The 26,574-nt window shown below is 62.1% G+C and overlaps 1 protein-coding gene across 1 annotated transcript; it reads left to right on the top strand.

Moving 5' to 3' along the window:
• LOC128821345 (patatin-like phospholipase domain-containing protein 6) lies at window positions 1–25,640 on the top strand. The gene is given in 43 exon segments (XM_054002333.1): window positions 1–21; window positions 23–60; window positions 1,901–1,932; window positions 1,935–1,962; window positions 2,026–2,035; window positions 2,038–2,107; window positions 3,140–3,207; window positions 3,209–3,242; window positions 3,329–3,411; window positions 3,488–3,544; window positions 3,546–3,589; window positions 3,698–3,815; window positions 3,817–3,851; window positions 5,395–5,551; window positions 6,088–6,168; window positions 7,003–7,131; window positions 7,212–7,292; window positions 7,390–7,498; window positions 7,590–7,676; window positions 7,764–7,861; window positions 8,450–8,650; window positions 9,822–9,899; window positions 10,245–10,450; window positions 11,311–11,442; window positions 11,516–11,639; window positions 11,707–11,820; window positions 12,208–12,283; window positions 12,370–12,510; window positions 12,838–12,901; window positions 12,973–13,141; window positions 13,225–13,407; window positions 13,523–13,641; window positions 13,759–13,915; window positions 15,408–15,524; window positions 15,622–15,691; window positions 16,244–16,360; window positions 16,702–16,818; window positions 19,592–19,740; window positions 20,697–20,849; window positions 21,493–21,609; window positions 23,254–23,350; window positions 23,912–24,003; window positions 25,081–25,640. Coding segments are annotated over 43 exon segments (4,701 nt in total). The 3' UTR covers window positions 25,609–25,640.
• The last annotated feature ends 934 nt before the right edge of the window (window positions 25,641–26,574 follow it).

The following is a 26,574-nucleotide window of genomic DNA, read 5'->3' on the forward strand; positions in this document are numbered from 1 at the left end:
ATGACCGCGCGGGGGCCGCGGCCCGCCGCCAGGGCCGGAGCGGGGCGAGACCGGCGGCCGGTGAGGGGGGGGGGGGGGGGACCGGGGGGGGTCCCGGGGGGGCTTTACCGGCTTTGAGGGGGGGTCCGTGGGGGCTTTACCGGCTCTGGGGGTCCGGGGGGGAGCGGAGGTTTTGGTGAGGGGGGGGGGGTGGGTGTGAGGGCAGTGAGGGGGGGGGGGAAGCGCTGAGGGGAACGAGAGGCGGGGGGGGGCAACGGGGCCCGGGGGGGCAATAACGGCCCGGGAGGGGCAATAACGGCCCGGGAGGGGCAATAACGGCCCGGGGGGGGGCAATTAATGAGCGGGCAATCAAAGCGTGAGGGGGTAAATAATTAATGAGAGGGTAATAAGTGCCAGGGGTGGGGGGGGGGGTAATAAGGGCCTGGTGGGGGGGGGGGGGTGATTGTGAGGGGGCAGTTGAGATGTGAGGGGAGGGAATTAATTCCTGGGGGGGGTAATAACGGTTGTGGGGTAATAACGGCCTGGGGGGGGGCAAAAAATGATAAGGGGGGGCAATAAAGATGGGGGCAATAACGATAAGGGGGGGCAATAAAGATAAGGGAGGGTAATAAAGATAAGGGGGAGAAATAAAGGTGGGGGGCAATAAAGATAAGGGGGGGGCATTACGCCATGAGGGGGAAATTTGGGGGGGGGGGGGAATGGGGGAAGGGGGCAATAAAGTGTTTGGGGGGGGGCAATAAAACCTTAGGGGGGGTAATTTTGGGGGGGGGGGGGCTGTTGTCACCTGAGGGGTGTCACCAGGCCTGGTGACACACGCCAGCCTCGGTGCCACCGTCACCTCCCCGGGGTGTCCTTGGGAAGGACAGGGGGGACACGGGGGACACCAAGGGGGGGGGGGCCGGGCCCGCTGCGTGGCACTGATGGGGTGACAACAGGCCCAGGTGACAGCGCCTCGGTGGCCTTGGCACGGCCACTGCCGCTGGCACAACTGTCCCCTTTGGGGACACCCGGGGCTTTCCACCTGGTGCCACCACCCACTTGTCACTGCGTGTCCTCGGTGCCACCTACGTCTCACTGACTGCTCCTTCTCCCCGTTTTTCCCTGTTTTTCCCCCATTTTCCCCCCGTTTTTCCCATTTTTCCCCGTTTCCCTCGTTTTCCCCATTTCTCCCCTATTTTCTCCCTGTTTTTCCCCCATTTCCCCCCCCCGTTTCTCCTGTTTTTTCCCCGTTTTCCCCCTCATTTTCCCCCACTTTTTCCCCATTTCCCCCCACTTTTTCCCATTTCCCCCCCATTTTCCCTTTCCCCCATTTCCCCTGTTTTTCCCCATTTCCCCCCTCCCCATTCCCCCCATTTCCCCTGTTTTCCCCGTTTTCCCCCATTTTCCCCCTGTTTTTCCCCGTTTCCCCCCCATTTTTCTCGTTTCCCCCCATTTTCCCCTATTTTCCCCATTTCTCCCCTATTTTCTCCCTGTTTTTCCCCCATTTCCCCCCCTGTTTCTCCTGTTTTTCCCCATTTTCCCTCCATTTCCCCCCCATTTTCCCCATTTTCCCCCCATTTTCCCCCCATTTCCCCCATTTTCCCCTTGTTCCCCCCCCATTTCCCCCATTTTTCCCCATTTCCCCCATTTTTCCCATTTCTCCCCATTTTCCCATTTCCCCCCATTTGCCCCTAATTTTCCCCCATTTTTATCCCCGTTTTCCCCATTTCCCCCCATTTCCCCCCATTTTCCCCATTTCCCCCCATTTTCCCCCATTTTCCCCCCATTTTCCCCCCGTTTTCCCCCCCCATTTCCCCCATTTTCCCCCGTTTCCCCCCATTTCCCCCCATTTTTCCCCATTTCCCCCCATTTTTTCCCCGTTTCCCCCCGTTTCCCCCCGTTTCCCCCCGGTTTCTGGCAGGATTTCGGGTGGGCGCAGCCCCCCCCGGCCATGGGCAGGGCGAGTCGCAGCAGGAGGCCGAGGTGGGACGCTGTCACCCGTCACCCCCGCGCTGTCCCCGGGGCCGGGGGGCGGCGGGGGCTCAGCTGTCCCTTGTGTCCCCGCAGGGCTCGGTGCTGAGGGGGCTGCTGGCCGCCTTCGGCAGGGAGCAGCTCCCGGCGCGCGCGCGTGAGCGCCCGGCGCCGCGGTCCCGGGTCCCCGTGTCCCCAGTGTCCCCATGTCCCCAGTGTCCCCAGTGACAGGGTCCCAATGTCCCCAGTGTCTGCAATGTCCCCGTGTCCCCAGTGTCCCCGTGTCCCCCAGTGACAGGGTCCCAATGTCCCCAGTGTCTGCAATGTCCCCAGTGTCCCCAGTGTCCCCATGTCCCCAGTGTCTGCAATGTCCCCGTGTCCCCAGTGTTTGCAATGTCCCCATGTCCCCAGTGTCCCCAATGTCTGCAATGTCCCCAGTGTCCCCGTGTCCCCAGGGACAGGGTCCCAATGTCCCCAGTGTCCCAATGTCCCCCAGTGTCCCCAGGGACAGGGTCCCAATGTCCCCATGTCCCCAGTGTCCCCAGGGACAGGGTCCCAATGTCCCACTATCCCCAGTGTCCCCAGTGTTCCCAGTGTCCCCAGGGACAGGGTCCCAATGTCCCCAGTGTCCCCATGTCCCCAGTGTCTGCAATGTCCCAATGTCCCCATGTCCCCAGTGTCCCCAATGTCTGCAATGTCCCCGTGTCCCCAGGGACAGGGTCCCAATGTCCCCAGTGTCCCAATGTCCCCAATGTCCCCATGTCCCCAGTGTCCCCATGTCCGCAGGGACAGGGTCCCAATGTCCCAGTATCCCCAGTGTCCCCATGTCCCCATGTCACCAGTGACAGGGTGCCAATATCCCCAGTGTCCCCAATGTCCCCAGTATCCCCAAATGTCCCCAGGCACAGTGTCCCCATGTCCCCAGGGACAGGGTCCCAATGTCCCCATGTCCCCAGTGTCCCCCATGTCCCCATGGACAGGGTTCCAATGTTCCCAGTGTCCCCAATGTCCCCATGTCCTCAGTATGTGGACTTGTCCCCAGTGTCCCCAATGTCCCCAGGGACAGGGTCCCAATGTCCCCAGTATCCCAATGTCCCCAATATCCCCAATGTCCTGGCAGCACCATTGGTCACCCCCCTGCGCTTGTCCCCATCCCTTGGGGACAAGGTGGGGACAAGGTGGGGACAAGATGGGGACGCCCCCTTCCCTCCACAGGTGCTGGGGACCATCCTGTGCCTCGCCGTCCTCGTCATGGCCCGCCGCCGCGCTGGGCTGGTGGCTGCGCCTCAAGAGTGAGTGCCACCCTCTCTCGGCTGGCCCTGGGGACGGGGGGGTGACAGCACCGTCCCCTCACGCCGTCCCCTCCGCGTCCCCAGAGGGCGCCCGCGCAGGAGCCGCCGCGCTCACCCGCTTCCGCAAGCGGACAAGGTCCTGTTCTACAGCCGCAAGATCATGCGTAAGGTGACCCTCGGGGCGGCAGCGGGGCGCCGGCGCCGCGCTGCCGCCGGCGCGTGACGCTCTGTCCCCGCCGTGCCAGGTGTCCCAGTCCACGTCCTCGCTGGTGGACCGCCACCACGGCCGCGGCGCCGCGCGGCCCCCGCAGCCGCAAGAAGCTCAAGGTGCTCAGCATCGCCAAGAAGTGAGCGGGCGGCGGGGATCGGGATCGGTCACCGTGTCCCCCCCCATGCCGTGTCCCACGCCGTGTCCCCACGCCGTGTCCCCACGCTGTCCCCTTCGCTGTCCCCAGGGTGTCGGCCAGCTTCCTGCGCATCCAGAAGGAGCCGCCCACGCTGCAGCTGAAGGAGCCGCCGCCCTCGGTGCTGGAGGCCGACCTGACCGAGTTCGACGTGGCCTCGTCGCACCTGCCCCTCCGAGGTGCTCTACATGCTCAAGAACGTCCGGTGAGCGGGGCCGGCCCGCGGCCGGGCTCGGCCGTGGGTCAGGGTCTGGCCGTGGGGTCAGGGTCTGTCCGTGGGTCAGGGTCTGGCCGTGGGGTCAGGATCTGGCCGTGGGGTTAGAATCTGTCCATGGGATTGGGGTCTGGCCGTGGGGTCAGGATCTGTCTGTGGGATTGGGGTCTGTCCATGGGATCTGTCCATGGGATCTGTCGCTGGGATCGGGGTTTGTCCATGGGATCTGTCTGTGGGGTCGGGGTCTGGCCGTGGGGTCAGGATCTGTCCGTGGGTTGGGGTCTGTCCATGTGAAGTGTCCATGGGATCGGGGTCTGTCTGTGGGACTGGGGTCTGGCCGTGGGGTCAGGATCTGTCCGTGGGACTGGGTCTGTCTGTGGGATCTGTCTGTGGGGTCAGGGTCTGTCCATGGGGTCAGGGTCTGTCTATGGGATTGGGGTCTGTCCGTGGGGTCGGGGTCTGTCTGTGGGGTCAGGGTCTGTCTGTGGGATTGGGGTCTGTCCATGGGATCTGTCCATGGGATCGGGGTCTGTCCATGGGGTCAGGGTCTGTCTATGGGATCAGGGTCTGTCCATGGGATCTGTCCATGGGATCTGTCGCTGGGATCGGGGTTTGTCCATGGGATCTGTCTGTGGGGTCGGGGTCTGGCCGTGGGGTCAGAATCTGTCCATGGGGTCAGGGTCTATCCGTGGGGTCGGGGTCTGTCCATGGGGTTGGGATCTGTCCATGGATCTGTGCCTGGGATCGGGGTCTGTCCTTGGGGGATCAGGATCCTTTATGGGATCAGGGCCTGTGCTTGAGGGTCAGGATCCACTGATGGGGTCGGGATCCATGAGCAGGATCCAACCGCAGCGATCGAACTCCCCCTTGGACACCTCTCCGAGGGATCCCCGCATGCCCCCCTCCACGTCCCAGCTGTCCCCACTGTCCCCATGGTGACACAGCTGTCCCCGCAGTGTCCCCCTGTCCCATGGTGTCCCCCCTGTCCCCGCGGTGTCCCCGCTGTCCCCCTGGTGACACAGCTGTCCCCATGGTGTCCCCCCTGTCCCCGTGGTGTCCCCGCTGTCCCTGCGGTGTCCCCGCTGTCCCCATGGTGTCCCCCCCTGTCCCTATGGTGACACAGCTGTCCCCATGGTGTCCCCTCTGTCCCCGTGGTGTCCCCGCTGTCCCTGCAGTGTCCCTGCTGTCCCCGTGGTGACACAGCTGTCTCCACGGTGTCCCTGCTGTCCCCCTGGTGACACAGCTGTCCCCATGGTGACACAGCTGTCCCCGCAGTGTCCCCACTGTCCCCGCAGTGTCCCTGCTGTCCCCATGGTGTCCCGCTGTCCCCCTGGTGACACAGCTGTCCCCTGGTGACACAGCTGTCCCTGCAGTGTCCCTGCTGTCCCCCGCGGTGTCCCGCTGTCCCCCTGGTGACACAGCTGTCCCCATGGTGACACAGCTGTCCCCATGGTGTCCCCACTGTCCCCCCGCGGTGTCCCCGCTGTCCCTGCGGTGTCCCCACTGTCCCCTGGTGACACAGCTGTCCCCGCAGGGTGCTGGGACACTTTGAGAAGCCGCTGTTCCTGGAGCTGTGCAAGCACATGGTGTTCCAGCAGTGCCAGCAGGGCGAGGACGTGTTCCGGCCCGGCCACGACACCAGCATCTACGTCCTGCAGGAGGGCAAGCTGGAGCTGCTGCTCACCGAGACGGTGCGGGGACACCTGGGGACATCGGGGACACCTGGGGGGACAGCCCAGGGACAGCCAGGGATAGCCAAGGACATCTTGGGACAGCCAGGGGACATTGGGGACATTGGGGACAGCTGGGGGGACAGCCCAGGGCCAACCAGGGATAGCCAGGAGATAGCCAAGGACATCTTGGGACAGCTGGGGGGACATTGGGGACATTGGGGACACCTGGGGGGACAGCCCAGGGCCAGCAAGGGATAGCCAAGGATAGCCAAGGACATCTTGGGACAGCCAGGGGACATTGGGGACACCCAGGGACAGCCGGGGGACGCCAGACGCGGTCAGGGACACCCCAGGGGCATTCAAGGACACACAGGGACACCCAGGGGACACCTGGGGACACTCAGAGACAGTTGGGGACACCCTGGAGACACGCCAAGGACATTCAGAGACACCCCAAGGACACCCCAAGGACACGCAGGGGACACTCTTGGACACCCAAGGGACAGCAGGGGACACTCAGAGGACAGCAGGGGACACGGGGTGTGTCCCAGCAGGACGGGAAGGAGACAGTGATGAAGGAGGTGTTCCCTGGGGACAGCGTCCACAGCCTGCTCAGCATCCTCGACGTCATCACGGTACCGGCCACGTCCCCAAAGCCTTGGGGACATCGTGGGGGCTGTCCCCAAACCCTGCCACGCCCAGCTGGCACGTCCCCAGACCCCCCGAAGCTCCGTGGGTGACTGTGCCCAGCCTGCCCAAGGTGTCCCCAAACGCCTCCAACGCAGCCGTGGCCAGCCCAACCCCAACGGCTGTCCCCAAGTGTCACCAACTGACCCCAAACTCCTCCAGCCCGAACATGGCCACCCCAAACCCAACCATGGCCACCCCAAACCCAACTGTGACCACCCCAAACCCAACCATGGCCACCCCAAACCCAACCATGGCCACCCCAAACCCAACCACGGCCACCCAAACCCAGCTGTGACCACCCCAAACCCAACCATGGCCACCCCAAACCCAACTGTGACCACCCCAAACCCAACCGTGGCCACCCCAAACCCAACCGTGGCCACCCCAAACCCAACTGTGACCACCCCAAACCCAACCATGGCCAACCCAAACCCAACTATGACTGCCCCAAACCCAACCACGACCACCCCAAACCCAACCATGGCCACCCCAAACCCAACTGTGACCATCCCAAACCCAACCGTGATCATCTCAAACCCAACTGTGACCACCCCAAACCCAACCGTGGCCACCCCAAACCCAACTGTGATCATCCCAAACCCAACCACGGCCAACCCAAACCCAACTGTGATCATCTCAAACCCAACCACGGCCAACCCAAACCCAACCATGGCCACCCCAAACCCGACCACCCAAAACCCCAGTGCCACCCATGGCCTTCACCAGTCCCCAGCTGTCCCCAAGCCCCCATGGGTCCCCTGACCCCGCGGTGTCCCCAGGGCCACCAGCGGCCGTACCGGACGGTGTGTGCCCGCGCAGCCGAGGACTCCACCGTGCTGCGCCTGCCGGTCGAGGCCTTCTCGGCCGTCTTCGAGAAGTACCCCGAGAGCCTGGTCAGGGTTGTGCAGGTGAGCCGGGCTCCGGGGGACCCCCGGGAGGTCCCTCGGGGTGGCAGCGCTCCCACGGTGTCCCCGCGTCCCCCCCGCAGATCATCATGGTGCGGCTGCAGCGCGTCACCTTCCTGGCCTTGCACAACTACCTGGGCTTGACCAACGAGCTCTTCAGCCACGTGAGCTCAGGCTGAAATTTGGAGGGGGGGAGGTCCTCTGATGTCCCCCCCCCCCACCCCCAGCCCCTCTGATGTCCGTCTGTCCCCAAACCTCCAGGACATGCAGCCCCTGAAGCTCTTCCCGCAGCCTGGCCACGCCGCCCGCACCAGCCCCGTCCGGCACGGCAAGCGCGGCCTGGGCAGCACCGACGAGGGCCGGGACACCGGTGAGGCGCCAGCAGGGTCCTGAGACCCCCACCCCGAGCATTTCTGGGGTCTCCATGCTCAGTTTTTTGGGGGGGGGGTCTCATCCCGCAGCCGAGCTGATGAAAGCCGCCGGCCTGGAGGCGCCAGCGCCGCCGCCGCCGCTGAGCCGCTGCATCTCCATGCCCGTGGACATCTCTGGTGGGTGCCAGCCCTCCCAGGGGCGTGGCTGTCACCCAGGGGTGGCTTTGTCCCCGTTTGGTGACCCCCCCCCGTGACCCCGCCCAGGCATCCAGAAGGGTCCGCGCTCCGATTTCGACATGGCCTACGAGCGCGGGCGCATCTCGGTGTCGCTGCAGGAGGACAGCACCGGCGCCTTCGGGCAGGTACGAGGGGGGCTCCGTGCCGAATCCCACCCCAAATCCCACCCCAAATCCCACCCCAAATCCCACCCAAATTCCCCATAGTTCCCACCCTGAATCCCACCCCAAATCCCATCCTAATTCCCCCCTGAATTCCACCCCAAATCCTACCCTAAATCCCTCCCAAATTCCCCCTAATTCCCATCCTGAATTCCACCCCAAATTCCACTCCAAATCCCACCCAAATTCCCCCTAATTCCCAACCTGAATCCCACCCCAAATCCTCTCCAAATCCCACCCAAATCCCACCCAAATTCCCCCTAATTCCCACCCTGAATCCCACCCCAAATCCCACCCAAATTCCCCTTAATTCCCACCCTAAATCCCACCCCAAATCCCACCTCAAATCCCACCCTAAATCCCACCCCAAATCCCACACAAATCCCCTCCAAATCCCACCCCAAATCCCACCCTGAATCCCACCCAAATCCCACCCATATCCCCCCCTAAATCCCACCCCAAATCCCATGCAAATCCCCTCCAAATCCCATGCAAGTCCCATCCCAAATCCCCCCCTAAATCCCACCCCAAATCCCACCCAAACCCCCCCAGGTGTCCCAGGAGCCCAAGGAGCGCAAGTCGGTGACGCTGGAGGAGCAGCCCTCGGGGATCTACCACTACAGCTCCTGCGAGGAGGACACGGCCACGGCCACGGGGACAGGGACGTGTCCCTTCGGGCCCTACCAGGGCCGCCAGACCAGCGACATCTTCGAGGAGGCCAAGCAGGAGCTCATCAAGCTCATGAAGATCGAGGTGAGGGCGGCCACGGGCTCAGCGTGGCTTCGTGGGGTCGGGATGGGTTCCTGGTGGGTTCCTGGTGGTCCCCCGTGGCTCTGCGGTGGTCTTAGTTACCTTTAAGGTGGTTCTCCATCACTTTGAGGTGGTCCCCACGACCTCAGGGTGGTCCCCAGGACCTCAGGGTGGTCCCCACAACCTCAGGGTGGTCCCTACGACCTCAGGGTGGTCCCCATGACCTCAGGGTGGTCCCCACGACCTCAGGGTGGTCCCCACAACCTCAGGGTGGTCCCCATGACCTCAGGGTGGTCCCCACAACCTCAGGGTGGTCCCTACGACCTCAGGGTGGTCCCCACAACCTCAGGGTGGTCCCCATGACCTCAGGTTGGTCCCCATGACCTCAGGGTGGTCCCCACAACCTCAGGGTGGTCCCTATGACCTCAGGGTGGTCCCCATGACCTCAGGGTGGTCCCCACAACCTCAGGGTGGTCCCCAGGACCTCAGGGTGGTCCCCACAACCTCAGGGTGGTCCCCAGGACCTCAGGGTGGTCCCCACAGCCTCAGGGTGGTCCCCATGACCTCAGGTTGGTCCCCATGACCTCAGGGTGGTCCCTATGACCTCAGGGTGGTCCCCATGACCTCAGGGTGGTCCCCACAACCTCAGGGTGGTCCCCAGGACCTCAGGGTGGTCCCCACAACCTCAGGGTGGTCCCCAGGACCTCAGGGTGGTCCCCACAGCCTCAGGGTGGTCCCCATGACCTCAGGTTGGTCCCCATGACCTCAGGGTGGTCCTTATGACCTCAGGGTGGTCCCCATGACCTCAGGGTGGTCCCTATGACCTCAGGTTGGTCCCTACGACCTCAGGGTGGTCCCCACAACCTCAGGGTGGTCCCCAGGACCTCAGGTTGGTCCCTATGACCTCAGGGTGGTCCCCATGACCTCAGGGTGGTCCCTACGACCTCAGGGTGGTCCCTACGACCTCAGGGTGGTCCCCATGACCTCAGGGTGGTCCCCATGACCTCAGGGTGGTCCCCACGACCTCAGGGTGGTCCCCAATCGTCGCTTTGTGGTGGGTTCCCATCTCCTCATGGTGGACTCTGTGGCCTCCTGGTCATTCTCTGTCCCCGTGGCCTCCTGGTCATCCCACCCCTTCGTGCTGAGCCCACGACGGTCCCGTTCTCCTTTCCAGGACCCTTCTCTCCTCAACAACCGCGTCCTGCTCCACCACGCTAAGGCTGGCACGGTCATCGCCCGCCAGGGCGACCAGGTGGGTTCTGGGCACCGTCACCTCTTTCTCCTGCCCCGTGTCGGGGGCAGAAACAACCCCAGAACCACCGGGGTGGTGACAACAACAACCAGAAGAACACCCCCGTGGTGGTGGTGGTGGTGGTGCTGGTGGGACCTCCCACTCAGGTGATGCCAGGGTGACCCCTGGGAGGTGACAGGGCGCGACGGGACGTGGCAGTTGTTCGGTCCACCACACCGGCGTGACCGGGTGGGTTTTGGGGACCGTCGCCTTGCGGCGGGGCAGGAACAACCCGAGAGCCGGGACGTGCCGTGGTGATGGTGGCGCTGGTGGGACCTCCCAGGTGACGGGGGACGTTTCTGGCAGGACGTGAGCCTGCACTTTGTGCTCTGGGGGTGCCTGCACGTGTACCAGCGCATGATCGACAAGGAGGAGGACGTGTGCCTGTTCCTGACGCAGCCCGGCGAGCTGGTGGGACAGCTGGCCGTGCTCACCGGGGAACCCCTCATCTTCACCATCAAGGCCAACCGTGACTGCACCTTCCTCAAGATCTCCAAGTCCGACTTCTACGAGTGAGCCCGTGTCCTTTGGTGTCCCTGGGGGGGCCCACCAGGACCCGGTGTGGGTGTGATCCCCTCATCTCCACCGCTTCGCGGTGCTCGCTGTGACCTCGGGGATCCCACATCTCTCTGGGATGGTTCCCCATCATTTTGGGGTGGTCCCACATCTCTCTGGGATGGTTCCTCATCACTGTGGGGTGGTTCCCATCACTTTGGGGTGGTCCCACATCTCTTTAGGATGGTTCCCATCACTTTGGGGTGGTTCCTCATCACTTTGGGGTGGTCCCACATCTCTTTGGGACGGTTCCTCATCACTTTGGGGTAGTCCCACATCTCTTTGGGATGGTTCCTCATCACTGTGGGGTGGTCCCACATCTCTTTGGGATGGTTCCTCATTATTTTGGGGTGGTCCCACATCTCTCTGAGATGGTTCCCCATCACTGTGGGGTGGTTGCACATCTCTGGGATGGTTCCTCATTATTTTGGGGTGGTCCCACATCTCTCTGGGATGGTTCCTCATCACTTTAGGGTGGTTGCACGTCACTTTGGGATGGTTCCCCATCATTTTGGGGTGGTCCCACATCTCTCTGGGATGGTTCCTCATCACTTTGGGGTGGTTCCCCATCACTTTGGGGTGGTCGCACATCTCACTGGGATGGTTCCCCATCACTTTGGGGTGGTCCCACATCTCTCTGGGATGGTTTCACCTCTCCCCAGGGAACGTTCCCAGCCCCAGGGTGGAATTTCGCGGTGTCCTGAGCGAGGCCACCACGATCCTGGTGGTTCCCCTTGTCCCTGGGATGCTCTTTGGGCTTCCCCACCTCACGGGGGGGGACACTTTGGGGTCACCACGGTGCCCTGTCCCCCCCCAGGATCATGCGGGAGCAGCCCAGCGTGGTGCTGAGCGTCGCCCACACCGTGGCCGCCCGCATGTCGCCCTTCGTGCGCCAGATGGACTTCGCCATCGACTGGATGGCCGTGGAGGCCGGCCGGGCGCTCTACAGGTGAGCCACCGCACCCAGGTGTCCACCTCAGCTCGGGGAGGGCCACCAGGGCTGCCACAGGCGCTGTCCCCAGGCAGGGGGACAAGTCGGACTGCACCTACATCGTGCTCAACGGGCGGCTGCGCTCGGTCATCCAGAAGGGCAGCGGCAAGAAGGAGCTGGTGGGCGAGTACGGCCGCGGTGACCTCGTGGGCGTGGTGAGTGCCAGCGCTCGGGGGACAGCGGCCAAACGTCCTCGGGTGGCTCCATGGCCTCGTCCCGCAGGTGGAGGCGCTGACGCGGCAGCCCCGGGCCACCACGGTGCACGCGGTGAGGGACACGGAGCTGGCCAAGCTGCCCGAGGGGACCCTCAACAACATCAAGCGCCGATACCCGCAGGTACCCCCCGGGTGTCCCTCGGGGCTGTCCCCGTGTCCCCACGGCCTGGCTGGGGGCTGTGACTCTAATTAAAACCGGCTTCAATTAAGCATTTAATGAAGCTGTTGGAGGAGGGGAGTGGAGGAAGGGCTGGTAGCACCCGAGGTCTTGAAGGATGGGTGGTGCTGGCACCTGAGGTTGCCATGGATGGCGAGTGGGTGGCACATGAGGTCCCCAAGAGTGAGGCCTGATGGCACCTGAGGTCTTGAAGAATGGGGAGTGGTGGCACCAGAGGTCTCCAAGGACGGGCAGTGGTGGTGGCACCCAAAAGCTGCTGTAGGATGCTTCTGTGGGGTGCTGATGAGTCTCTGCCATGTCTGATGGCCGTCCCTGTCCTCGTCCCCACAGGTGGTCACCCGCCTCATCCACCTCCTGAGCCAGAAGATCCTGGGGAACCTCCAGCAGCTCCGCGGGCCCTTCGCAGGTAGAACCTGGGGACAACGGGGGTGGCCTCTGCGGGGCCGCTGGCCGTCACCGGAGCGGCGCGTCCACTCCTCCGCGTCCACCCAGGGTCCGGCCTGGGCATGGCCTCCAGCTCGGAGCCCATCAACCCCACCAGCAACCTGTCGACGGTGGCGGTGCTGCCCGTGTGCGACGAGGTGCCCATGGCGGCCTTCACGCTGGAGCTGCAGCACGCGCTCAACGCCATCGGTGAGCGGCCGCGGCGCGCTGACCGTGGCGGTGACCATCGGGCGGTGACCGCGGCTCGCGGCACCCTGGTGTGACCTGGGGTGGTGACGGTTGCAGCCCCACAGGGTGGTCTTGGCCGTGGTGGGCACCGTGAGAGTGACGGTGGCAACCACGGCAACGGTGACCACAGCTTGGTGGCGTGACGGTGACCACGGCGCGGTGGTGACTACAGCCCCGTTGGCGTGGTGGTGACCACAGCGCGGTGGTGACCTGGGCGTGGAGGTGACCACAGCCCCACGGCACGGTGGTGACCGTGGCCTGGAGATGACCACGTGCCAACCTCCGCAGGCCCCACGCTGCTCCTCACCAGCGACATCATCCGCGCCCGCCTGGGCTCCTCGGCTCTGGAGAGGTAACGGCGGCGGGCCGGCGGCGTGGCCTCGCCCCTCAGGCCGCCGCTGACCGCTCGGTGCCCCCGGGCAGCATCCAGGAGTACCGGCTGTCCGGCTGGCTGGCGCAGCAGGAGGACCTGCACCGCATCGTGCTCTACCAGACCGACTGCACGCTGACCCCCTGGACGCTGCGCTGCATCCGCCAGGCCGACTGCGTGCTCATCGTGGGGCTGGGCGACCAGGAGCCCGCCCTGGGCGAGGTGGGGACCAGGCACGCGGTGGGGACGAGGGGCGCGAAGCGGCGGGCCGGGGGTGACGCGGCCCCGTGCCGATGCCGCCGCAGCTGGAGCAGATGCTGGAGAACGCGGCGGTGCGGGCGCTGAAGCAGCTGGTGCTGCTGCACCGCGAGGACGGCGCCGGCCCGGCGCGCACCGTCGAGTGGCTCAACATGCGCAGCTGGTGCTCGGGCCACCTGCACATCCGCTGCCCTCGCCGCGTCTTCTCGCGCCGCAGCCCCGCCAAGCTGGTGAGCGTCACCCCCCCGACCCCCCAGCCCCCCCCCCCCCAGCCCCTGGCCACCGGCCCTTTCCCGGGGTGGGGTGGCCGCCGTCATTGTCACCCGCTCTGTGCCCGCCCCGCAGCGGGAGATGTACGAGAAGGTGTTTGAGAAGAGCGCCGACCGGCACAGCGACTTCTCGCGCCTGGCGCGCGTCCTCACCGGCAACACCATCGCCCTGGTGCTGGGCGGCGGCGGCGCCAGGTGGGACACGCCCGTCCCCGTGTCCCCGTGTCCCTGCATCGCCCTGTCCCCACCCGCTCCTCACGGTGCCCACGGCCCCCGACCCATCGCGGTTTTTCCCCGTTCTCTCCCCGGCAGGGGCTGCTCGCACATCGGGGTCATCAAGGCCATGGAGGAGTCGGGGATCCCCATCGACCTCGTGGGGGGCACCTCCATCGGCGCCTTCATCGGTGCGCTCTACGCCGAGGAGCGCAGCGCCGTGCGCACCAAGCAGCGGGCACGGGAGTGGGCCAGGGTGGGTGACAGGGACAGGGGAGTGGGGCAGGGTGGGTGACAGGGACAGGGGAGTGGGCCAGGATTGATGACAGGGACACTGGAGCAGGGCAGGGTGGGTGACAGGGACACGGGAGTGGGTCAGAGTGGGTGACAGGGACACGGGAGTGGCACAGGGTGGGTGACAGGGACACTGGAGTGAGCTAGGGTGGGTGACAGGGACAGGGGAGAGGGACAGGGTGGGTGACAGGGACACTGGAGTGGGACAGGATTGGTGACAGGGACACAGGAGCAGGCCAGGGTGGGTGACAGGGACACTGGAGTGAGCTAGGGTGGGTGACAGGGACAGGGGAGTGGGCCAGGGTGGGTGACAGGGACAGGGGAGTGGGGCAGGGTGGGTGACAGGGACACTGGAGCGGGGCAGGGGTGGGTGACAGGGACACGGGAACAGACCAGCATAGGTGACAGGGACACGGGAGCAGGACAGGGTGGGTGACAGGGACACTGGAGCGGGGCAGGGTGGGTGACAGGGACATGGGAGTGGGCCAGGGTGGGTGACAGGGACACTGGAGCAGGGCAGGGTGGGTGACAGGGACAGGGGAGTGGGTCAGGGTGGGTGACAGGGGCATGTGAGTGGGCCAGGATTGGTGACGGGGACACTGGAGTGGGCCAGGGTGGGTGACAGGGACACGGGAACAGACCAGGATAGGTGACAGGGACACGGGAGCAGGACAGGGTGGGTGACAGGGACACTGGAGCGGAGCAGGGTGGGTGACAGGGACAGGGGAGGGGGGCAGGGTGGGTGACAGGGACACAGGAGTGGGACAGGGTGGGTGACAGGGACAGGGGAGCGGGACAGGGTGGGTGACAGGGACACTGGAGCAGGGCAGGGTGGGTGACAGGGACAGGGGAGGGGGGCAGGGTGGGTGACAGGGACAGGGGAGCGGGGCATGGTGGGTGACAGGGACATCCCCACCCCAGGGACCCCCTCAGGCCTGTCCCCAGCTGGTTCTAACCCAGCCTCTTCCTGTTCTTCTTCCTCTTGCTCTTCTTTCCTTCTTCTTCCTCTGTTCTCTTCCTGCTCCATTTTATTTTTTTCTGCTCTTCTTTGGGGTTTTTTTTTCTTTTCTTTTTCCCTTTTTTTGATCCTATTTTTTTGTCTTTTCCTCCTTTTTCTTCCTCTTCCTTCTGTCCTTTTCTTTCTCCTTTTTCATTCTTCATCTTGTCCCTCTCTCCTTCCTCCTCCGCTTCTTTCTCCTCCTTCATCTCCTTTTTCTTCCTCCTTCCCTTTTTTCCCTTTTCCCCCTTTTTTTCCAACTTCTCTTTCTGTCCTTACTCATCTCTCCTCTTCTTGCTCTTCCTCCTCCTTCATCTCCTTCCTCCTCCTTTTTGTCCCTTTTCCTTCTCTTTCTTCATTTCCTTCCTGCTCCTTTTCTCCTTTTGTTTTTCTTCCTCCTCCTCCTCCTCCTCCTCCTCCTCCTCCTCCTCCTCCTTCTCCTCCTCCTCCTCCCCAGTGCATGAATTCCGTTTTTGAGACCGTGCTGGACCTCACCTACCCCATCACCTCCATGTTCTCGGGCTCGGCCTTCAACGCCAGCATCAACCGAGTCTTCCAGGACAAACAGATCGAGGTGTGTCCCCCTCAGATGTCCCCCCTGCTCCCCGCCACCACCTCAGACCCCTCCCCGATGTCCCCACGGTGTCACCCAGCCCGTGCCGTCCCTGCAGGACCTGTGGCTGCCCTACTTCAACGTCACCACGGACATCACGGCCTCGGCCATGCGGGTGCACACGGACGGTGAGAGCTCCCCGGGGACACGGCGGGGCGGAGGGGGACACACGGGGGCAGGGCTGGCGTCCTGAGCCACCAGGAGCCGCTGTCCCCACCTTGGGGACATCGGTGAGGGCCGGGGAGGGGGACAGCTGGGGCTGCACGAGGCGCTAACACCGCTGCTGACCACTAACCCCAGTAACAGCACGGGGACACGGCGGCGCCGCTGGGCGGTGGGGACGCGGTGCCGGTGGGGACATCACGGTGCTGGTGGTGGTGGCGACGTGCTGGTGGCGGTGGGGACGTCCACGGTGGCGGTGGGGATACGGTGGCGGGGACACGGTGGTGGGACCATTGTGGCGCCCGCCGCCGGAGCTCACCTGGGACATTGAGCCGTCCACGGCTGCTGGTGACCCCTGCCCGTCCCCCCTCCCCGCTGGCCTCTAACACCCACTAATCCCCACTGACCCCCTCTAACCCAGCCCCCTCCCCACACCGCTGGCTGCCAATGTCCCCCTGTCCCTCCCCGGTCACGCCCCGCGGTCCCCGTGGCCGTGACCGTGTCCTCTCCGTCCCCAGGCAGCCTCTGGCGCTACGTCCGAGCCAGTGCCTCCTATACCCCCTACCTGCCTCCGCTCTGCGACCCCAAGGACAGCCACTGGCTGGTGGACGGCTGCTATGTTAACAATGTCCCAGGTCAGCACCTCACTCGCCGGGGCCACCTCCCCGAAAAAAAACAAAAAAAAACCCAAAAAACCCCAAAAAAACACCAAAAAAAAAAAAAAAAACCACCCAAAAAACCACCACGAAACCACCACGAAACCACGTCCAGAGCGTCCACACCACCGGTCAGGGTGCGCCGGGGTTCCTCTGCCCGCCACGGGGGCGACCCGTGGGGCGCAGACGCATCCCGGCGCGGGCAGGGCGAGCAGCGAGGGCGAGTGCCGGGGCGGCGCCGGCGCTGACGGCGTTTCCCGGTTCCGTTCCCGGTTTCCCGGTCCCGTTTCCCGGTGCCGTTCCCGGTTCGGCCGGCGCAGGCTCGCTCTGGCGCTACGTGCGCGCCAGCATGACCCTCTCGGGGTACCTGCCCCCGCTCTGCGACCCCAAGGACGGCAACCTCCTGATGGACGGGGGGTACATCAACAACCTGCCAGGCAAGTGCGGCCGCCGCGGCGCCGGCGGCACCGCGGGCGCGGGGCGGGGGCTCGGCCGGCGCACGGACGGACGGACGGACGGACGCAGCCAGGGCGGAGCGGGGACGTCGCTCGCTTGGTTTGGTGGCGTTGATGGGCGAGGGATGGCTAGCTGTTGTCTGCCAGTGGGGTTTTTTTTTTTTTTCTGCGTTGGGTGGTTTTTCCAGAATGTTCCATGGATTTTCTTGGTCAGGATCCATTCATCTTCCATCTTCTCCTGGTGCTTTTTCCATGCTGGGTGGTTTTTCCAGAACGTTCCATTGATTTTCATGGTCAGGATCCATTCATCTTCCATTTTCTCCTGGTGCTTTTTCCATGCCAGGCAGTTTTTCCAGAACATTCTATGGATTGTCATGGTCAGGATCCATCCATCTTCCATCTTCTCCTGGTGGTTTTTTCCATGCCAGGCAGTTTTTCCAGAATGTTCCATGGACTTTCATGGTCAGGATCCATCCGTCTTCCATCTGCTCCTGGTGCTTTTTCCATGCTGGGTGGTTTTCCAGAACATTCCATGGATTTTCATGGTCAGGATCCATCCATCTTCCATCTTCTCCTGGTGCTTTTTCCATGCTGGGTGGTTTTCCAGAACGTTCCATTGATTTTCATGGTCAGGATCCATCTGTCTTCCATCTGCTCCTGGTGCTTTTTCCATGCCAGGCAGTTTTTCCAGAATGTTCCATGGACTTTCATGGTCAGGATCCATCCGTCTTCCATCTTCTCCTGGTGCTTTTTCCATGCTGGGTGGTTTTCCAGAACATTCCATGGATTTTCATGGTCAGGATCCATTCATCTTCCATCTTTTCCTGGTGCTTTTTCCATGCCAGGCAGTTTTTCCAGAACATTCTATGGATTTTCTTGGTCAGGATCCATCCGTCTTCCATCTTCTCCTGGTGTTTTTTTCCATACCAGGCAGTTTTTCCAGAACGTTCCATGGATTTTCGTGGTCGGGATCCATCCATCTTCCATCTTCTCCTGGTGCTTTTTCCATGCCAGGCAGTTTTTCCAGAACATTCCAGGTTTCTTCATGGTCAGGATCCATCTCCCATCCCTCTTCCGTCATCTCTTGTTGTCTTCTGGCTGCTGGTCGGCCTCTTGGGGCATCTCCACGCTCTGTCACCTCCCGGTGTCACCTTTTTGGTGTCACTTCCTGGTGTCACCTCCTCGTGTCACCTCCTGGTGTCATCTGGTGTCACCTCCTGGTATCACCTCCTGGTGTCACCTCCTGCTGTCACTTCCTGGTGTCATCTGATGTCACTTCCTGGTGTCCCCTCCTGGTGTCACTTCCTGCTGTCATCTCCTTGTGTCACCTCCTGGTTTTCATCTGGTGTCACCTCCTGGTTGTCACCTCCTGGTGTCACCTCCTGGTTCCCGGCTGATTTCCATCCTTCACCTGCCTTGGTTTCCATCCTGCACCATCCCTGGGTGTCCTCGGTGACCTCCTGGGCCACCGTCACCCGTCATCGTCCGTCTCTGGATGTTCCCATCTCCATCTCCGTCCTCCTTCACCTCCCTCCATCTCTTGATGTCCTCTCCAGGCCTCTTGTGGCCATTCTGTGTCACCTCTGGTGGCCGTGGGAGGTCACCCTTGTCCCCTTCACGTGCTGGGAACCTTCAGCCTCATCACCACCACCTTGGGTGACTCTGGTGGCGTCTTTGGGCTCCTTGGCTCTGAAGCCACCTTCCTCCATCATCATCATCATCATCATCATCATCATCATCATCATCATCATCATCATCATCATCATCATCCCTTGGTGCTTTCCAGGATCATCTCCATCCCCTTGCCTGTGGAAATGACCATCATCATCATCATCATCATCATCATCATCATCATCATCATTATCATCATCTCTTGGTGTCCCCCAGGATCACCTACACCTCCTTCCCTGTAGAAATGATCTTCCTCGTCGTCATCATCATCATCATCAGCATCATCACCATCATCACCATCATCTCTTGGTGCCTTCCAGGATCACCTCCAACCCCTTCCCTGTAGAAATGACCTTCTTCTTCATCATCATCATCATCATCATCATCATCATCATCATCATCATCATCATCTCCTGGTGTCCTCCAGGATGACCTCCACCCCCTTCCCTGTAGAAATTACCATCATCATCATCGTCATCATCATCATCATCATCATCATCTCTTGGTGCCTTCCAGGATCACGTCCACCCCCTTCCTTGTGGTAATAACCTTCATCATCATCATCATCATCATCATCATTGTCATCCCTTGGTGCTTTCCAGGATGACCTCTGCCCCCTTCCCTGTGGAAATGACCTTCATTGTCATCATCATCATCTTCATCCCTTGGTATCCTCCAGGTTCACCTCCACCCCCTTCCCTGTAGAAATGATCTTCCTCGTCATCGTCATCATCATCGTCATCATCATCTCTTGGTGCCTTCCAGGATCACCTCCACCCCCTTCCTTGAGGAAATTACCTTCATCACCATCATCATCACCATCATCATCATCACCATCATCATCACCATCATCATCGTTACCGTCCCTTGACGTCCCCAGGACTTCTCTCCATCCTCCTCCACCCCTGAGCTCTCTCGGCCGCCTTGTCCCGCGCCGTCCCCTGGCGCCACCGTCCTTCCCGTGTCCCCTCCCGGAGGACACCCCCACCCCACCCCAACCCTCCCCACCACCCCCGGTGACCACCCCCCCACCCCCCCGGGGACGCCGCTGACCGCCGGCCGCTCCCTCTGTCCGTGCCCGCAGCCGACATCGCGCGCAACATGGGCGCCAAGACGGTCATCGCCATCGACGTGGGCAGCCAGGACGAGACCGACCTGTGCAACTACGGCGACTCCTTGTCCGGCTGGTGGCTCCTCTGGAAGCGCCTCAACCCCTGGGCCGAGAAGGTCAAGGTGAGGCCGCGGGGTGGCCCCCGGTGGGAGGTGGCACGTGAAGGGCGGTGGCAGCAGGGGACACCAGGGGACGAGGCCAAGCTGGTGGAGATGGCTCGGGGTGGAGGAAGGTGGAGAAGGACCTGGGGGACATCAAGGGATGGTAACGATGGTGATGATGACCGTGATGACCATGATGATGATGAGGATGATGATGAGGATGATGATGATGAGGATGACAATAACAATGATGGCGATGACAATGACGATGATGATGATGATGACTATGACAATGATAATGATGATGATGACAATGACGACGATGACAATGACAATGATGATGACAGTGACGATGATGACGATGACAACGATGACAATGACCATGACGATGATGATGACAATGATAATGATGATGACAATGACGATGACGACGATGATGATGACGATGATGATGATGATGACGATGATGATGATGACAATGACGATGATGACGATGATGATAATGACGATGATGATGACGACAACGATGATAACTATGACAACAATGATGATAATGACAACGATGATGATGACGATGACAATGACAACAATGATGATGATGAGGATGACAATAACGATAACGACCGTGACAATGATGATGATGATAATGATGATGATGATGACAATGACAACAGTGATGATGACAATGATAACAACGATGGTAACGACTACGATGATGATGATGAGGATGACAATAACGGTAACGATGATGACAATGATGATGATGATAATGACGACGATGTTGATGACAATGATGACGACGATGATGACAATGACAACAATGATGATGACAATGACAACGACAATGATGATGAGGATGACAATAACGATGATAACGACGATGACAACGATGATGATGATAATGACGACGATGATGACGATGATGATGATGACAATGACGAGGTGCTGGACCCATCCCGAGTGTCCGGTCCCGGCAGGTGCCGGACATGGCGGAGATCCAGTCGCGCCTGGCCTACGTGTCCTGCGTGCGGCAGCTCGAGGTGGTCAAGTCCAGCTCCTACTGCGAGTACATCCGGCCACCCATTGACCGCTTCAAGACCATGGACTTCGGCAAGTTCGATGAGATCTACGTGAGTCGGGGCTGGGGGTGGCTCGGGAGCGTTGGGCTGGGGAGCTCCAGGTGGGGGTTGGGGCTCTTTGGTCGTTGTTGGGGTTCTCCGGCCGTCATTGGGTGTCCTTGACCATCCGTTGGATGTTCTTGACCATCGCTTGGGCGACCTGGTCATCGCTTGGGTGTCCTGGGGCATCTCGGGGGGTTCTGGGCCACCTCAGGGGTGTCTGAGCCATCATTGGGGTGTCCTGGGCCATCTTGGGGGTGTCCTGGCCCATCTTTGGGGGTCTGGGCCACCTCAGGGGTGTCTGGGCCATCTCGGGGGGTTCTGGGCCATCTTGGGGTGTCCTGGGCCATCTTGGGGGTGTCCTGGCCCATCTTTGGGGGTCTGGGCCATCTCGGGGGTGTCCTGGGCCATCTCAGGGGTGTTGGGGCCATCTCGGGTGGTTCTGGGCCATCTTGGGGGTGTCTGGGCCATCTCAGGGGGTTCTGGGCTATCTCGGGGGTTTCTGGGCCACCTCAGGGGGGTCTGGGCCATCTTTGGGGGTCTGGGCCATCTCAGGGGGGTCTGGGCCATCTCGGGGGCGTCTGGGCCATCTCAGGGGTGTTTGGGCCATCTCAGGGGGGTCCTGGGCCACTGCCCACTGCCCCCTGCCCGCCAGGACGTGGGCTACCAGCACGGCAAGCTGGTGTTCGAGGGCTGGAGCCGCGGGGACGTCATCGAGAAGATGGTCAAGGACCGGCGCTCGGCCGACTTCTACGAGAGCAAACGCATGGACGTGAGCTCGGGGACACGTGGGGACACTCGGGGACGTGGCAGGGACGCGGACGGTGGTGGCTCGTTGGGGACCTGCCCTGGGCCACCCCGGTGACAGCCTTGTCACTGACCCTTCAGGGGTGTCACTGTCCCTTGATGGGTGTCACTGTCCTTTGAGGGGTGTCATTGTCCCTTGAGGGTGTCACTGTCCCTTGAGGGGTGTCACTGTCCCTTCAGGGGTGTCATTGTCCCTTGACGGGTGTCACTGTCCCTTCAGGGGTGTCATTGTCCCTTGAGGGTGTCATTGTCCCTTGAGGGGTGTCACTGTCCTTTGAGGGGTGTCACTGTCCCTTCAGGGGTGTCATTGTCCTTTGAGGGGTGTCACTGTCACTTTGAGGGGTGTCATTGTCCTTTGAGGGGTGTCACTGTCCCTTCAGGGGTGTCACTGTCCCTTTGAGGGGTGTCATTGTCCCTTGAGGGTGTCATTGTCCCTTTGAGGGGTGTCACTGTCCCTTGAGGGGTGTCACTGTCCCTTGATGGGTGTCATTGTCCCTTGAGGGGTGTCACTGTCCCTTCAGGGGTGTCATTGTCCCTTGAGGGGTGTCACTGTCCCTTCAGGGGTGTCACTGTCCCTTTGAGGGGTGTCATTGTCCCTTCAGGGGTGTCACTGTCCCTTTGAGGGGTGTCACTGTCCCTTGAGGGGTGTCACTGTCCCTTGATGGGTGTCATTGTCCCTTGAGGGGTGTCACTGTCCCTTCAGGGGTGTCATTGTCCCTTGAGGGGTGTCACTGTCCCTTCAGGGGTGTCATTGTCCCTTGAGGGGTGTCACTGTCCCTTCAGGGGTGTCACTGTCCCTTTGAGGGGTGTCATTGTCCCTTCAGGGGTGTCACTGTCCCTTTGAGGGGTGTCACTGTCCCTTGAGGGGTGTCACTGTCCCTTGATGGGTGTCACTGTCCCTTGAGGGTGTCACTGTCCCTTCAGGGGTGTCACCTCTGCAGTGACCTTGCTGTCGCTGCCACGCTGTTGCTGTCACCGTCACCCTTCATCCCCCTGGTCCCTGTCCTGTCCCTCCCTTTGTCCCCTGCCCCGTTGGTCCCTTCTGTCCCCTCAGGTGCTCACCTGTCCCCTCACCTGTCCCCTCAGGTGCTCACCTGTCCCCTCACCTGTCCCCTCAGGTGCTCACCTGTCCCCTCAGGTGCTCACCTGTCCCCTCACCTGTCCCCTCAGGTGGCAGGTGTCCCCTCACCTGTCCCTGTGGTGTCCCCTGAGGTGCTCACCTGTCCCCCTCACCTGTCCCCTCAGGTGCTCACCTGTCCCCTCACCTGTCCCGTCACCTGTCCCCTCAGGTGCTCACCTGTCCCCGTGGTGTCCCCTCACCTGTCCCCTCACCTGTCCCCTCAGGTGCTCACCTGTCCCCGTGGTGTCCCCTCACCTGTCCCCTCACCTGTCCCCTCAGGTGCTCACCTGTCCCCGTGGTGTCCCCTCACCTGTCCCCTCACCTGTCCCCTCACCTGTCCCCTCAGGTGCTCACCTGTCCCCGTGGTGTCCCCTCACCTGTCCCCTCACCTGTCCCCTCAGGTGCTCACCTGTCCCCTCACCTGTCCCCTCACCTGTCCCCTCACCTGTCCCCTCAGGTGCTCACCTGTCCCCTCACCTGTCCCCTCAGGTGCTCACCTGTCCCAGCGCCGGTTTCACGGACCTGGCTGAGATCGTGTCGCGCATCGAGCCCGCCCAGCCCTACCTGTCGGACGGCTACGGCGACGGTGACAGCGGGGACAGGGAGGGGACAGAGGGGACAGGGAGGGGACAGGGAGGGGACAGGGAGGGGACAGAGGGGACAGGGAGGGGACAGGGATGGGGACAGAGAGGGGACAGAGGGGGGACAGCACGACAGGGGCAGGGACACCCGGGGGGGCGGATTTGGGGCTGGGGGTGGAGATGTGAGGCTTGGGGTTTGGGATTTGGGGTGTGGGATTTGGGATTTGGTTTTGGGGGTTTGGGGTTTGGGGTTTTGGGGTTTGGGGTTTTGGGGTTTGGGTCTGGGGGCTGGGGTTTGGGATTTGGGTTTGGGATTTGGGATTGGGGTTTGGGGTTTTGGGGTTTGGGGCTTTGGGGTTTGGGATTTGGGTTTGGGATTTGGGGCTGAGGGCTGGGATTTGGCATTATTTGGGGTTTGGGGTTTTGGGTCTGGGATTTGGAATTTGGGTTTGGGATTTGGGATTTGGGTCTGGGGTTTGGAGTTTGTGATTTGGGTCTGGGGTTTGGGATTTGGTTTTGGGGTTTGGGGTTTGGGTCTGGGGGCTCACCGCACCCCGCCCCCCCAGAGGAGTCCGATTACCTGACCGAGTACGAGGACGAGGGCCCGGAGTCGCTGCGGGGCGAGGAGGACGCGGCCGAGTGGGGCAGCGCTGAGGCCGTGAGTGACCCCAAAACCCGGGGGGACCCCAAAAACGGGGAGGGGACCCCAAAAAAACGGGGAGGACCCCAAAAATGGGGGAGGAAATCCAAAACCCGGGGAGGACCCCAAAAAACGGGGAGGGGACCCCAAAAAACGGGGGTGGAACCCCAAAAAAACAGGGAGGAGCCCTAAAACCTGGGGAGGACCCCAAAAAAAACGGGGAGGGGGACCCCAAAACCTGGGGGGGACCCAAAAAAACCGGGGGGGACCCCAAAAACCGGGTGTGGAAACCCCAAAAAGGGGGGGGGGTGGGGGGTGCCAAGGGGGTCCTGGGCCCATGTGCTGGGGGGGTGGCACCATGGGGACCCCAAAAACGGGGATTGGTCATTTTGGGGTCCCAAGGGGGGTCCGGTGGCCTTGGGGACAATCGGGACCCCACAGGTGTCCCCGTGTCCTGTCCCCACCTCAGTGTCCAAAAAGTGTCCCCAGTGTCCCCCCAGTGTCCTCAATGTCCCCAGTGTCCCCCCAATGTCCCAAATGTCCCCAGTGTCCCCAACGTGTCCCCAGTGTCCCCAGTGTCTCCCCAGTGTCCCCCCAGTGTCCCCAATGTCCCCAATGTCCCCAGTGTCCCCCCAATGTCCCAAGTGTGTCCCCAACGTGTCCCCAATGTCCTCAGTGTCCCCCCAGTGTCCCCAGTGTGTCCCCAGTGTCTCCCCAATATCCCCAGTGTGTCCCCAATGTCCCCAGTGTGTCCCCAGTGTCCCCCCAGTGTCCCCAACGTGTCCCCAGTGTCCCCAATGTCCCCAATGTCCCCAATGTCCCCAGGGTTCCCCCAATGTCCCCAGTGTCCCCAGTGTGTCCCCAGCGTGTCCCCAGTATCCCCAGTGTCCCCCCAGTGTCCCCCCAATGTCCCCAATGTCCCCAGTGTCCCCCCAATGTCCCCAATGTCCCAAGTGTGTCCCCAACGTGTCCCCAATGTCCTCAGTGTCCCCCCAGTGTCCCCAGTGTCTCCCCAATATCCCCAGTGTCCCCCCAGTGTCCCCCCAGTGTCCCCAGTGTCCCCAATGTCCCCAAATGTCCCCGTTGTCCCCCCAGGAGGAGGAGAAGCCCCTCCGGCACCGCCCGAGCACGGCCGGGACCCCCCCGCCCCCCCCCCGCGGACCCCGACGGCTTCTGAGGGACCCCCGGCGGCACCGCCCCTCCCCCACCCGCGCCCCGGGACCCCCGATGTCCCCTCAGTGTCCCCTCAGTGTCCCCCCCCTGCCCGGGTGGCCCTGGGGTGACACTTGGGGGGTCCCCTCAATGTCCCCCCGATGTCCCCCCCACCTCTCTGAGAGGCCCTGGGGTGGCACTGGGGGGGGGGGTCCTGGGACCCCCAATCTCCCCTCGATGTCCCCTCCCTGCCCGGGTGGCCCTGGGGTGACACTGGGGGGGTCCCCGATGTCCCCCAATGTCCCCTCGATGTCCCCTCGATGTCCCCCCGATGTCCCCCCCCACCTCTCTGAGAGGCCCTGGGGTGACACTGGGGGGGTCCCGGGACCCCCAATGTCCCCCCGATGTCCCCTCGATGTCCCCTCGATGTCCCCTCAGTGTCCCCCCCCTGCCCGGGTGGCCCTGGGGTGACACTGGGGGGGTCCCCTCAATGTCCCCTCGATGTCCCCTCGATGTCCCCCCCACCTCCCTGAGAGGCCCTGGGGTGTCATTGGGGGGGGTCCCAGGACCCCCAATGTCCCCCCGATGTCCCCCCGATGTCCCCTCGATGTCCCCTCATGTCCCCCTCCTGCCCGGGTGGCCCTGGGGTGACACTGGGAGGATCCCCTCGATGTCCCCCCCACCTGAGAGGCCCTGGGGTGGCACTGGGGGGGGTCCTGGGACCCCCAATCTCCCCCCGATGTCCCCCCCATCCCCCCCCCGTCCCCCCGCACTGTTGCACTGTCGCACTCCCCCGGCCGGCCACGGGGGGGGCGCTGCTGTAAATGTTCCTTTTTTTTTTTGTTTGTTTTGTTTTGTTTTTTGTTTTTTGGTTTTTTTTTTTGTTTTTTTTTTTGTTTTTTTTTAACGGTTCTTACGGAAATCCAGGCCGGCTGGATGGGAATGGGTTAATTATCGGTTAATTATCGATTAATGATCGGTTAATTATTAATTAATTATTGCGTGACGGAGCCTCATTGAGTGCGCGTCGGGAATTTCAGATTGGAGGCTGCTGGGTGGGGGGGGGAAACGGGAACTGGAGTGGGAAAACTGGGAATGGGAAAACTGGGAATGGAACTGGGAATGGGACTGGGAAAACTGGGAATGGGACTGGGATAACTGGGAATGGGAAAACTGGGAATGGGAAAACTGGGAAAACTGGGAATGGAACTGGGAATGGGACTGGGATAACTGGGAATGGGAACTGGGAATGGGAACTGGACTGGGAAAACTGGGAATGGAACTGGGAAAACTGGGAATGGAGAAACTGGGAAAACTGGGAATGGGAACTGGGATAACTGGGAATGGGAACTGGGATAACTGGGAATGGGACTGGGAAAACTGGGAATGGGAATTGGGAATGGAACTGGGAAAATTGGGAATGGGAACTGGGAATGG

The sequence above is a fragment of the Vidua macroura genome, chromosome 39, assembly GCF_024509145.1.
Source record: "Vidua macroura isolate BioBank_ID:100142 chromosome 39, ASM2450914v1, whole genome shotgun sequence".
NCBI classification, from domain to species: Eukaryota; Metazoa; Chordata; class Aves; order Passeriformes; family Viduidae; genus Vidua; species Vidua macroura.